The 14,419-nt window shown below is 45.5% G+C and overlaps 1 protein-coding gene across 1 annotated transcript in view; it reads right to left on the bottom strand.

Annotated features, from left to right (window-relative positions):
- bcl11ba (BCL11 transcription factor B a) overlaps window positions 1–14,092 on the bottom strand; it is a 34,246-nt gene extending 20,154 nt beyond the window's left edge. Inside the window, exons 1-2 of the mRNA XM_026151449.2 lie at window positions 13,282–14,092; window positions 5,291–5,782 (exon numbers count right to left, since the gene is read on the bottom strand). Coding sequence (XP_026007234.1) covers window positions 5,291–5,782; window positions 13,282–13,336 — 547 coding nt within the window. The 5' untranslated portion in view covers window positions 13,337–14,092. The remainder of the gene's footprint in view (window positions 1–5,290; window positions 5,783–13,281) is intronic.
- Window positions 14,093–14,419: the final 327 nt, after the last annotated feature.

Consider the following 14,419-nt stretch of genomic DNA (forward strand, 5'->3'; position numbering starts at 1 on the left):
ACCAGCTGTCAGTCAAAATAAGGAAAATTTTATGTTTAAAAAGGATTTTAACATCATTCACGATGATACTAACGTTTGAATATGACGAGCATCCCCACACTACAGCATGTTCACTGCACAGCTTTGAATCCCACTGAGACCCATAATGATGTCACTCAGAGCTTGTTGGATAGCATGAATTGTGGGTGTTTGGAGGGTTTTAGCACCGTATGAGTTCCCTGTTAGCATGCAGCATCCAAAGGTCAGTGAGCTATGAGTACGGCTAGCTGCTTGACAGTCGCATTGGTTTGTCTATTAATGTTAAACAGAGTGTGTTGTTTGACGTGTGTGTGCCAGTGTTGATGCTATTTCCAAATTTATGCAGGGACAAAAAAAATATGAAGAAGTTTATCATGAAACTTCCACCCGTCTTGTGTGGATGTTTCAGGGTGGAAGCTTTAAGTGAAACTGACTGTTGTGTGACCCGTCCACAGCGGACCTCCTCACCCACTCACACTCACAATCTTCTATCATGGAAATGAGTCATAATCAGTGATGGCCGGCACTGTGTGACTCATTAAACGCACTTTCTTTACTTCTTCAGTTGTGTGATTCCACACCTCTCTGAGCCTATTAGAGATGCGTCAGGCCTGTGCGATGTGAAAACAGCCGCATTTACGTACACAAACCCGAACTAGCCAAAGCACACACACACACACAGTGGGCAGGAGAGGCAGAACGAGAGTGAGGGAGAGAGCGAGCAGCACAAACCAGAGTGATTACCACTTCAAAAAGGCCGTCGCTCCATCCGAGAGGCCTCCCAGCTTTATTGAAACAATGTGAAAAAACAAGAGCAGCAGGGACCGCAATGCCTCTAAAGTACAGGCTGCTATATCAAACACACACACACACACACACACACACACACACACACACACACACACACACACACACCGTGGCTCTTTGTTAAGTCTTTGTACAGTTTCATTTGGAAGATAAATAAGCATATGGTAAATATTTTAGGGACATGCCACTGTGCTCAGTCATTATTTATTGAAGGTGTGTGTGTGTGTGTGTGTGTGTGTGTGTGTGTGTGTGTGTGTGTGTGTGTGTGTGTGTGTGTGTCCATGTGAAGAATATTTATATGAGATTCAAACACAGACAAACACTCCTAAAATGTGTTTTTTCAATATGTGAAAAATTGCACATCCCCATTGGAAACAAAGTGCATTAATTATTCTGTTTTCTTAATCTGTGTGTGTGTGTGTGTGTGTGTGTGTGTGTGTGTGTGTGTGTGTGTGTGTGTGTGTGTGTGTGTGTGTGTGTGTGTGTGTGTGTGTGTGTGTGTCCACTCCAACTGGACTTGGTTAAATGTCTGAATTAAGCTCGAGCTAACGAGGCTTCTGGCCCGGCGCTGTCGGGTGCTAAACACTCGTCAGTGATAAGTGTACGCAGCATGGCGGCTGAGCGCCTCATAGTAAAAATGACTTCTGTCAGTGCAGCACCTCTGTGAAGCCGCCAAGAGACCTCACGCCTGGTCACCTGGGAAAGCCTGGAGGGCTTTGGACGTCAGGGTTGCAAGTTAAAATCCTAAAGCCTCCTGCAAGCCGAGGTATCCTGTCAGCGTGCACCTGCTTACACAGCGCTGACAAAAGGTTGGTTCAGCTGTTCGAATGCATCTCTGCTGACGTACGAAAACTCGGCCCGGTTAGTTATCTAATGCCTTTGTTAGAACGCTGGGCTTATTGTGGTTTGGGGTGTTTGTGCTTGATGTTTTTGAATATTCACTCCTTGTGAGGAAGGTTTAGATGATGCTTCCTCCGAGCTGTGTCTGTTTGTCTGTCTGGAAGGAAGCCGTGTGTGACGAGAGCAGAGAGAGCAAAAAGTACGCTTTCAAATTTCTCTGCATGATGGTTTTACGTCACCATCACAGCACATCCAGTCTTTAACTGCAAGGCATGATGGTGATTCTCCTCATGGTTATAAAATCAGACAGGATGAAGCTTCAGGCTGAAGTAACGTAGAAATCTACATGAACTCAAAAATGAGAGAAGATTTGTGTCATTTAAGCAAAAACAAAAACGATTTTTTTTATTCTTTAAATCGGAGGAACGGCTTTTTTCTAAGTCTGAGTGAGTTTCAGCTACAGACAGAGGAGAGATGGGTGTGACCGGAAAACTCTTATTCATTCACATCGTGGTAAAAACCAACTGCACGTTTTCCTTTTGATCAGCCTTTCCAAACTGAATCAGGAGGTTTTTAAACAGGGCTTCTTGTGGGGAAAAAACAATAGCTGAAACAGAACAACACTGTGTATACAAACTAAAGCCGCTGTTCGTAATCCTTCAGCACAATAGCAGCGACGTGTTTCACAGCCTGAATGGAAAAGCTAGGTGCTCTGTTATTTCTCTGCACGCTGCTACCTGACAGACGGAGAGAGGAAAAGGAAAAACCCAGCAGCTCTCGCACAGCACAAACACTTCTTCTAATTTAGGGGTTAAAAGAAACTTGGCATGATGCTCATACACGTGTGCACACGTGTGCGTGTTCCATTTCACATGGAGGACAAATGAAAGTGTAAAAGCTTAACAATAAACGAGTAGTTTGACCTGCTGGGAGCCAATTACAAAGAAGTGTCGTCCGTCATGTCCCCGATCGCTTTCCCCATCTCTCTCGCCTCCCTCCCTGTGCTTCTGTCCCTCCCTCTTTCACCAGGTAATGAAAGGTGCTAAAAACATACGCTGAAGAAAAAGCCGCCCTGAGTTACAAAGAGAAAATTCCACCTGCCGCATTTCAATCCCCCAGTAATGACGAGAGGGGCTGAGAGCGCGCTCTCCAAATTAAACTCCAGCTTGATTAATAAATTGTTCTGTCTCCTGCTCGTGTTAATAAGGTGCTCGTTGGACATATTTCATGTGGAAACACCGTGGGTAATTTTCAAACATAAAATGTTATTGGAGCAATATAGTTTACAGTTGCTGCAGTGCACGTCCAATTGAGTCGCTAATACGTTTTTGCTTTTAATGTGAAAATTATTGCAGTTTCTGCTATAAAAAATATTGTGCAATTATATTTTCCAGTCTTCCAACGCAGCGCACGTGGGGTTGATTTCATGGGAGGATGGCAGTTCGATACATTGCACACATTTAAACACAGGGTGGATATATATTTATGCACATAAATGTAATAATGCCGAGCCATGGCCAGTGCCACTCAATTAGCAGACATGCCTGAGCACAGCTCTGCACACGCTCGGGGACTGCGCTCCAGCTTTTTGCACCCCACAATTCAGACAGTTGCATTAAATGCAAAGCTGGAGCGTCGCTCCACGAGCTTCACGAGTGCAGGCAGCTGTGCTGTCCACAGCAGCAATGCACAGCTGCCCGGCAGAGCTGTAACAGCCTGGTAAAATATTGATGAAGTTCAGGCCCAGACACAGTGTTTACAATGCAGGCGAAACCGCCGTCCCGCTCACTGAGAGGCTCACCTGTGAGCCTCCTCACCTGGCTTCCAAATGTCATAACCGTGTTACACATACATGACGTGATGTCAGTGGCGTTATAGCAAACAGCCCAACCCTGTGTGATAGTGACACGTCCTCTGACATCGTTCATGTGCTGATGTCTAATCTACCACTTGTGACGACATTTCTTAATCAAGTTCATTTCAAAATAAAAATAAAATAAAATCATTTCCAAGCTTTCAGAGCTGTTTCAGTCAGGTGAGCCGGCACTAAAACCTCCCTAAACGTTGCATTTGTATTTGTCTTCTGTTTTAGCTCCGTTCATGAAGCGTTTAAGCTGATTCCACTAATCAGCTCGCTTCATATGTAGGTCTACATATAGGTGGTGAGATTATTGAGGAATGTGTAGGTTCACAGGAAATCAGTCTTTCATTATTTATTCATTCTGAATAATGCATGAAGACAGTAGCGATGCTAACCATGCTGCCTGTGCTAACAGACTGTTGGTCTGCAGGCCGAGCCTGCGATCCTCAAACTGACCTCTAGAAGAGCACCACAGGGTTATTGTCACAGGCTTCTTTACGAGTGTCTTGACTGGTTTGAGCGATAACTGCTGGTCCCACACACGCACACACACACACAGATGCTAAACTGCCTCTTTACTTCGCTGAATGGGGATGAAACTAGCCTCGTTTTAATCCCTCTTCCTGTCTTTTCCCACTTTTTCTTCTCCTCTCGTGCTGTTTTTTTCTGCCTGTGCTTATTTGAATTTTAATGAGCTTTTCACCTTTTTAAGCAGATGGCTTAGACTGGATTTCTCCATGAAAGTCGGGGTGAGTCTCTCTGTCATGTTTTGCTCAATTTGTTTCAACCGAGTCCTTGAGGGGGTTTAGAGATTTGCCTCCCTAATTTGCCTGTCTCACCCCTCTTCCTCGTCTGTCCCTCTGCTGTCCATGTCCTCTAATAAAATGAACGCCTCTCTTCCTCTGCTGAACGAGAGGACGCCATCACACAAACTAAAACTAAAACAGGGATATATTTAGACTGATGAAAAAACTGCTGGTTTGTTACTACCTAAAGGTTTTTCTTTGGAATTAAATAGTTCAGCATTTCGGGAAAACTAATCATTACCTATAACACATCTGGATAACAATGACAGTTTATTCCAGGTTCTGGCAGGCCACAAACTCAAGCTTATCCCAGCAGCTGATTTCAGTGCCAGACCACATCAGCTGATAAATGAAAAGCTGTTGTCAGAGGGGCCTCGTGTCCATGTGTGTGCATTGTGAACACGAGCTGATTCAGATGAAATGAGCTTGAACTTTCTGAGTCGGAGGGACCAGCCTGGGACGAACCTGCTCACACCTCCAAAGGTCACAGATGCTACATATGCGACAAAGAAGAAGCAAAAGTTGTGGTTGGTTTTTGTGGGAGGATTTGAGCTTTTCCCCTTTCTTAAAGAAACCAAACCTCAACCTGAATCTGGCAACATGCTGACGAGTCTGCACAGCAACGTTGTTCAGCAGAAAGTGAACATACGGTGCTCTCAAAAATGCTCCATTCCTGATGGTTTCTCTTTTTGCACATTAGTTTCACTTAAATTCTGTTTAAATCATCCAAAAATGTTCATGTTAGCCAAAGAAAACCTGAGTTTTTAAACTGTGCTTTCAATTATTCATGAAAATGATCTATTTACACCTACCTGGCCTGCCCTTATGTGAAAAAGCAACAAACGCAGCTGAAGCTGAACTGACTTCATGAATTTAATTAGACATAAAAGTGACATTTGTGTATTTGTGCTCAGAAAGAAGAGGCTTTAGTGTGTTTCCCTGCGTACGTCACGTCTACCTGATAGCATGTTTTCCTGCTTCGGGCAAATTCCTTTGGTTGGTGTCTTCTCTCCTCTCTCACCTCGTTCCCCTCTTCCTCCCACCTCTTCCTCCTCTGGTGTCACCTGGATGCCGACCTCTACTGGCTCCAACACCTTTCTTAGCTCCACCCTCTGCGCGTAGTGATGAAGGCTCTGCAGAGTTGGACTGTCTCCTTGTCCTCCTCCTCCTCGGTCGTTCATCTTGTCATAACAGCCGTTGGCCAGCAGCGGTGTTTGGCACTGCTTCTTCTTGTGCTCAATGAAGAGGAGTATGTCGCCCAACGGGAAAGTCATCTGGCACTGGCCGCAAGTGAGCAGGTCGTGGTCAGAGTGGAGGCCAGGCGGCAGCGTGTGAGCCAAGCTGGGGTCCAAAGGATGGGGACGTAGGCCAAGTGGATTGGAGGGCAGGGTGAGTGGGTTGGAGGGTAGGGATTCGGAGAGCAAAGCGCCATCTGGATGCTCCACCTCCGCTGCACGAGAAACAAAACAGAGGAGACACGTCAGAGTTAACCTGGGTGTATGTTCGCTCATCGCCTGCTGAAATCTATACATGACGCAAACGTGTAATTAGGTTACCACGTGTCTGAGCGACACACTTAAAGAGCTGCTCGTACAGCGCTGCGGTGACGACAACACAGAACGATCAGAGTCGTGACCAACGACCTGTTAGACCAGGCGGCACTCACTTAACATAAGGCTTAATGTGTGGTGGCTCCGACACAACAGTGCAGCTTCATACGTGTGCAGTCACGCCTCCATCACGCTTCGAAGCTTTTTCAAGACATCTAAAAGTCCAAGAAGGTGAATTTTCAGCCACCATCTCAAACACACCACAAACTATATATTTTAGAATTGTTCAATCTCAAACACAAAGTACACAATATACACCGCATACTGCTGCAGTGCACACACACTTTTATTTAGCCTCGCACCTGTGAGGAAGGAAGGAAAATGGGAATTCAGCAAAATTGTAAGTGAGAAGCTCTACACTAACTAGATCGAACCCCGGGTTGTGTCCACGTCTTTGCATGTATGAGAGTTCAGTTGAAACTCGTCATTTCTGAGAATGTGCTTGTTTAGTATGTGGTTATGACCCAAAGTGGGTCGCCGTACACGTTAGGAGTTATTACATGGTCTCAATTAAGACACACGTATTAGTCGTAAGCAGGGTTTTTTCAGTGTTTGTGAGTGAGCAGATGGGCTTTGGGCAGGGTTCTGAACGTTGCTGTGAAACAGCAGTAGGACAGCACATGTGTGGTGTTTGCAGAGGCCAACAGCTTCACCAGCGAGCGAGCTTTGTAAGTGAGGGCTGTCTCCAAAAGGAGCGAGAAGGTCTGAACGAGGCTGGAGGAACAACTGACCCTCTGAGGTAAAACGGGAATGCTGACGATGACGAAGAGCAAACGCATCACCATCACCTCTCTCTGTCTCTAATACAAGATGATGGATTAGCAGCAGGCTGGCCGTTTGTCTCAGCCTCCACATTAGAAATGCGAACAGATTTGGGATGTCAAACGTGGATGAAGGCTCCAGATGGAACACCCCACCCCTCTACGCCACCGTATACCTGTTTTAGGTCTGCTGTTAAACATTCAAAGACCATATTGTACTTGTATCGCATACAACACAGTACAAACATTCATCTGCACTGCAGTGTATGTGCTGCACTCATTATATGTTAGAGGATATCAGTCTGTGTGTGTGTGTGTGCGTGTGTGTGCGTGTGTGTGTGTGTGTGTGCGTGTGTGTGTGTGTGTGTGTGTGCGTGTGTGTGTGTGTGTGTGTGTGTGTGTGTGTGCGTGTGTGTGTGTGTGTGTGTGTGTGTGTGTGTGTGTGCGTGTGTGTGTGTGTGTGTGCGTGTGCGTGTGTGTGTGTGTGTGTGTGTGTGTGTGTGTGCGTGTGCGTGTGCGTGTGTGTGTGTCTGTGTGTGTGTGTGTGTGTGTGTGTGTGTGTGTGTGTGTGCGTGTGTGTGTGTCTGTGTGTGTGTGTGTGTGTGTGTGTGTGTGTGTGCGTGTGTGTGTGTGCGTGTGGCCTGCAGGCTCCAGCCATCTGTCCTGTACAGTGGTAGCATGTTTCCCAGTACTAAACATTAGAGAGAATAAAACCAGTGAGCTGACCTGGAACAAATCCAATCTACATGTACGGTGACCCCCCCCCCCCCCCCACCAATGCAAATCTCACCTCACATTAGAATTATGACTGATAGGGTTTTTTAAAGAGCTGGTCTAAAGTCTGCATCAGTTTAACGAGGCTTGGGTGAGTCGGGTAAGAGCGATACGTAGATATGACAGGCAGCATATCAATACTATAACATAGCAGAAGGTTTGACCAGAGAGTTTTGTGTTAGCTGTGCGCTGAATAGATGAATTTATTTCATTGTTCTTCTGCTAAATGTCAGCTGTGCGTTAACAAGACCCTAACCTACACAAATCACCAGCGACCCGACGGATCTGGAGAAGGATTTGGGAATTCGGTGTTTGTAGGTTCTCTTAGTTTTGAATTCAGAGCAAATGTTTTCCCTCAGCAGGTGATCATCTCTGGGGTTGGTTCCCTCCGTCTCACCACCTTTCACCACACGTGTGCTGTAAATCCATGGAAATCTCTCACACGTATCCTTCACACAAACGGGAGCACATTGCTGGCCACATGCCCATCAAATATTTGTTTCCGCCTCTCCTCGAGAGCTGTTTTCATGATTTTACTTTTATCTGCCGCCACACTTAGGCTGATGGGAAAAGCACCAAAATTGCTCCCAGAACCAGAAAGATTCTGCCAGTTGAGACCAGTGATAATGGTGTGCGCGCGGGTCTCGACTTAAATGATCAAAACTCGACTTGGCTTCTGTGTTTTTTACCATTACCGCGTACACACACACACACTCTCTCTCTTAAATCAAGATATAATGTTTGTGGCTGAGACTGCACATCACACTCACACAGAGTAACACACTCCCTCACGGCACGCACTCAAAGCTGACGGCGGCTCGCTTACACGTCGACTGATAAACTGTTTATTTACCCGCACCGTCACTGTGTACTGTTACACACGTGTACACGCTGCTGCACGCACACTTTATTTATCTAAAATTATGAGCTTTTTATTGTTTTGCAAGAACGACTTTTCTTTGCGAAGAGCCGAGGCTGGTCCTGGACGTGACTCGCACACACGGTCGTACGTGACGGACCGTAGATGTCGGTGATAGCAGACGAGTGAAGACTCAAAGTGATGAAAATAATCTGCCACCGCAGAGACTGTCAACATTAAGATGTGCCCTCAGAACACTTTCGTCTAAACAGGAAGTGGCTTTCCGTACAAAGTCAGTGTTGAGATACAGTTTTTAAAACTTCACAGTCGCGTTTGGGACGTATATTTATTGTACGTGGCGACTAAAAGTTGTTTCATTTATTTGTAGATAATCCAGCTTCTTGTTCTTTTTATAAAAAATACATTTTCAACATTTATTGCAACATTTTAAACTCGATACTTCTGCTGTAAACATGTCGCTTTGTTTGCAGGTGTTAAAGGAAGCAACTGGTATCACGTCCCCCCCGGTTTCAATCTTCACTCACTTCCTGTCACCTCTCTTCTTCTACCTATGAGACTGAAAATGCCTCAGAAATGTTTGGCTTTAGTTTCCTTTTAGCTGAAACTTCAAAGAATCATTTTCAGTGTTTAGGCGATTAAAATATGCGAGGACGCAGTTTTACTCACAACCTGTTTTCAAAGTCAGTCGAGTTTGAAATAAACATCAATTTAAGGTAATTCAAAGTAACTCCTGTGTGCTGGGTGAGGTTTGGGTGACCACGTCGAGCCAATCAGGAGCGCGCTGCTGCCAAACGCACAAAGGATTGTAATGGTGTATTTGAGTCCACCGCCACAGCAGCGACAGCGAGTTACAGAGAGATGCGAGCAGAGCCACCTGCCCAGGAGGTGCTGCAGCAGAAAACAAGTGCTACTCACAAACACGCAGAGCAGCTGTGTCACTGGCTCATCTGCCGAAGAGCATAACTGAGTGTGAGGTGGACTTCAACATCCAGCTTTCACCTCTGTCAGGTGAAGACAGTGACTAATGCTTTTTGTTTGTTTGTTTAATTCTTTTTTTTTGCAACATGCAAAAAAGGCTCATTTTCAGAATCAGCACATGCAGTCATTTTAATACTACAATTATTCTTTTACTCATTTAAATTTAAATGTTCCAAATAGACCAAAATACACAGAAATAAAAACAATCAAATAAACTTATATTTGCAGATTTCTAATGAAAAACGAAATATTATGAAATGTGTTTTAAAACAAAGTGCACGTTTGTCTGCAGAGCAAGAACACACAGGACAAAAATACATGCAGAAATATTTACACACAGGAATTTACTACAACTTTAAAATGTGGCTCCAGTCATACGCAATGACACACACACACACACACACACACACACACACACACACACATGAAATGTGTCAGTCACTCATTGCTGTGAATCGACATGTATGCTCTAAATAAGAAGTGCCACAGAGAGGCAGACAGTCGAGTGTGCAGCTGTTGACAGTTAAGAGAGGTGAATGTGGTCTTTCAGCGCTGATGTCATCTGATTAACACGCACACACACACACACACACACACTCAGAGCACATTTCCACTTCTCTCATTGGCAGAGCACTGTGGCTCTGACAGCCTGAGAGCTCCCCCTAGCAGGAAGAGGCGCAGAAACAGAGAGAAGACAGACAGCTTACAAAGGTATGCAGGATATGTTGGAGTGTGTGTGTGTGTGTGTGTGTGTGTGTGTGTGTGTGTGTGTGTGTGTGTGTGTGTGTGTGTGTGTGTGTTATGTAGTGGTGTGAAACTGCGTGCACGTTAAATGAGTTCAGGCATGCTTTGGGGCAAACTTGCTGCATTCATCCGCTCACACACTCCACCTTTAAGGTTACATTTATATTTGTTCACATAAATGTTTAAATGTTTTCTAATTTCCAGCAACAATAAAAAGCTCTTAAATCATAATTTACAGGGAAGGAAAATTGTGGGAAATTTAAGGAAACACACATTTTATTTTTAACCACTAAAAAATGTGGTTGATGGTTTAAAACCCGGCAGCTGCGTAAATTACGTCTCTTTAGAAAAAACACACCACATCACCACGGACATTATTTATGTCAGTTTACAGTCGCCGTGGAAATAACATGATGAAATGTTTTTTTTTGTTTGTTGTTGTTGTTTACCCTTTAAGTCGGGAGACGTTTCTGAAAATAATGAGCATTAAACTATTTGGATTTTCATTACGTATCGTTCACAAACGTGACCCTGAATGAGCCACAGTGAAGCAGTGCATTTTCATTTGTGCTATTTGAACCACACCTCACCCAGAGAACGCTTAAAAGAAGGAGATGTTGACTTCTTTCTTCCCCTCTCTCTAACAAAGACATAGCCCCAGCAGGGTGCGTGGCTATTTGACAAGCCGAAAGGAAACATGCATCTCAAGTGGGCAAGTGCAATTTACACACAGCCCTCTGTGCGTGTGTGTGTGTGTGTGTGTGTGTGTGTGTGTGTGTGTGTGTGTGTGTGTGTGTGTGTGTGTGTGTGTGTGTGTGTGTGTGTGTGTGTGAGAGAGAGACTACAATGGCAGCTCTCGTCCTGTTTGTGTCTTTTCATGCTTAAATCAGCCTCTCAGAGCAAAGCCAGGCTTATTTGGAGTGAATGAGAAGCAGGAGGCACCTTCAGGTGTAAACTGTCTGCTGCTGCTACAAGAAAAAAAAATGCCCCCAAATCTGTGAGACAAACACAACAATATAAAGTCCTACTGATGAAGCTCCTGCCCCTGAGGGAATAGTTGCACCAAATTCCGCTCTGGGTGGCTTCTTGTTTGATCTTACTGTTATAGGGAAGCGCTGGGTTTGGTGCATATTTAGTGTAGATGTAGACGATAAACATGCAAGTGGTTCTTCCGTGTTCAGTGAGGGCAATGATCAGCTGATCAGCTCCAAACTGTGATCGCTTGTTGATTTAATCAACTGGAAAAAGGAAAGAATTTTTAAAACTGTGTGAATGATCTGCGATCAGAATCAGGAAGATTTGCAGGAAACTGGGAGCGTCGGAATGCACTTTGTGACGCCAAAGTGCACAAAATCTACCTCGGTGTTCCTGGCTCTTCCTGCATATATACTAAGAAGCAACTCTTCTTCTAAAGTGCACAGCTATTGTGTTGTGGTGTGTGTCGTGTTGCAAAATCCAAATTATAAATCCACGGCACGGAGAGCCAGGTCAGAGGGATTTTATCACCTGACAGCTCCGGAAGAATTCTTTGAAAATTTTGGCACGAGTGGAGGATTCACTCACGTGTGTTCATATGCATATGTGTGTGTGTCTGTTGACGTCTACGCTCACATAAATAAATGCATGTGTGTGTGTAAATCATAAATTACAGGATGTGCAGAAGCATGTTTCGTTGCTCATTTATTAACCTCCACCTTCATATTTCTTGTCTATCCGTCTGCTCTGAGCAGCAAAGGCTGATATCACAATGAGCCCCATTAGAAACTGGGCCTGCACCAGTGCTACCTCTGTCTGCTGCTAATGTGAGGGCACATTTTTAATCTAACTCAGTGACTTCAGGTGTTGGTCTCTGTTTGGGCCGACACCACGATGGCCTCGCAGCAAACAGATGCCTGTGTGGCCTCAAACCCCTGCATGCACTCAGGCTGAGAGCTAAATGTTACACACACTGAGGTGAACACTGATACACTGTAGTGTAAGTTGATCTGATCTGGCAGCCTTCACACAAGAGAAGTCTCCCCAAATAACCTGCAGCCGGAGCACAGAGGTGAGTAAAGTACCAAACATACAGATCGTAAAAAATAAAAAGAAATAAAACCACTGTGAAGATTTACTGTTGGTCTTCGTTTAAGTCCATCAACAAAACTGATCTGAGGCCAGAAAATATTATTTGACGCTGAGAAGTTTAGTGGCAAAGTGATGCTGTCATTGGAAATTAATTTGAGTAATTAAGACGTTAAATGTGTCGCATAAGTTTGTTTAAAAATAAATCAATAATAAGCTAAGAGGTGTTGGAAATTAACCTTCTGTGGAATTATCTCCGAGACGCCGTCACTCACTGTGTTCCGCTTTAACGCGCCGTGAGGGAAACCCTGAAACCCTTTTTCTTTCTTTCTTTTTTGCAGACCGATTAAATAATCCAAACCTGGCATTAATATTACAGCCACGGGAGGAATGAGCTTTGCATGCGTGCGGCAGAAAACAGCATGAGAGCGATGGGCCAATTAAACAGACGAACAGGACGGACTGGAAACTATAACGTGCAAAATTCAGAAGACGGCGATAAAAGAAAAGAGACGTGAAACGGAGCCGCTTTAAAATGTGCGCGAGGAAATAAAATTACGATTTATTTTTTTTTGACAACCCTGTTTGTTGAAAACGTGTAAAGTTCTCCGACGCTTCAGCGTGAAGGATCCACGCTGTCTTCATGAAAAAGAAATTAGCAGAATTAGCTCGAACGCATTTTTTCTAACATGAGGTGCGTTGTTTGTTTTTTTAACCTTTGTTTAATGTGTTCCGGGGAGCGCGTGAAGCTGAAAAACATTACAAATAAAGTGTAATTATCCGCGCAGTGATCACGCTGCTCGCCCCTCGTTTCAAACAAGAGGTGGAAGAATAAAGTTTGAAAAAAGTACAATTTCTCCACGAGCGATTTTTACAGTAAAAGTCCGACGCGGCTGTGGACGTTTTTTTACTCTAAATTCACTGTAATTATTTATAGAGAGTAAAAATCAAATAAACGCAAAATAAAGCGTTTATCTGATTTTGTCCGTAAACTGGGAGAGAGGAGAGGATGGCCTCGGGGAAGCAAACTTTCTGTTCCAGCTCTGAAAATATTCATTTTATCACCTGGAAAAAGTACTTCAATAAATCAGCTCCTCTGCACAGTCACGCGTGAAAAACTGAACGTGTCAACACTTACGCGTTATTTCTCTCTGGGACAGGTGCTGCGGATTCCCCTGCTTGCGTCGGGACATCGCCCTGGCATTTACACTGGCATCGCCCGGAGAGCGGCGCTGGAAGGGTCGGCTCTCCTTCTCCTCCTCCTCTTCCCGCTCCGGCTCCTATAACCGACCAATCCGCCCACAAACAGCCTGCTTGTCGGCCCCCCGAGCTGACCACTAGACGCTGGGCCGAATCTCGCCCTGGAGGTGATCTCTTCAGCGGGCAGTGGCTCCTGCGTTCCGCGGTGGCCGGCCGTGGCGCAGCGCCGGGCGCTCGTGCGGAGTTTGGTGCCAATGTGTCTGTGCGCCTCCTTTCTTCGATCTGAGGTGAGGGAGGGGGTCGCTGTTCTCTCCGTCGCTTTTACACCATCTGTCAGCGGCGAGCCGAGAGAGGAGCGGAGAGTGAAGGATGGAGAGACGGAAGGGGGCGAGAGGTCACCTCCTGATGGTCAGTGTCTACCTGTGTCCACTATCCGGCCACGCCGGACACTGCCCGCTCCTGCGCGGTGGAGTGCGTAAAAAAGGAATCCAGTTTTCTTCCCGGCACTTCTCGAAATGTGGCCAAGTGGCTGGCACTTCTACTGCACTGACAGCAGCGGCCGGGCGGGTGAGACTTTAACTGTTCGAGTCAAAGCGAAGCCACTGTGTTTGCTCTCTGTGAGTCCCGCATCCCCTGGACTGTGCGTGCGGCTCTGAGCGGCTCTGTGTGGCTCTCTGGCTTCTACGATGGGAGAAAACTCAAGTTCAAGTGCGGACGTGACGTTCAGTCTGCGGTGAGAAGGGAAAGTGGAGACTGAAGAGCACTGGGGGCGACTAGTGGTAGCTTTCACACACACACACACACACACACACACACACACACACACACACACACACACACACACACACACACACACGGGTCTGTGGTGCGCACGGCAGCAGTGGTCAGAGTCGCTCAGGTAATCTCCGCCAATAAAGCCTCACTGCCGCATTTATTTCTGTTAAAGAGTGACCCGAGGGGCTTCAGTGCCGGCTGTCCACATGATGCTGGACTCTTTGCGCTCACATTTAAAATCCACGCACTTCCATAATGTCTCAACGTTACGCTACTTCACTTTGTCGGATCCACTTGTCCTA

Source organism: Astatotilapia calliptera, chromosome 19 (genome assembly GCF_964374335.1).
Source record: "Astatotilapia calliptera chromosome 19, fAstCal68.1, whole genome shotgun sequence".
Lineage (NCBI taxonomy): Eukaryota > Metazoa > Chordata > Actinopteri > Cichliformes > Cichlidae > Astatotilapia > Astatotilapia calliptera.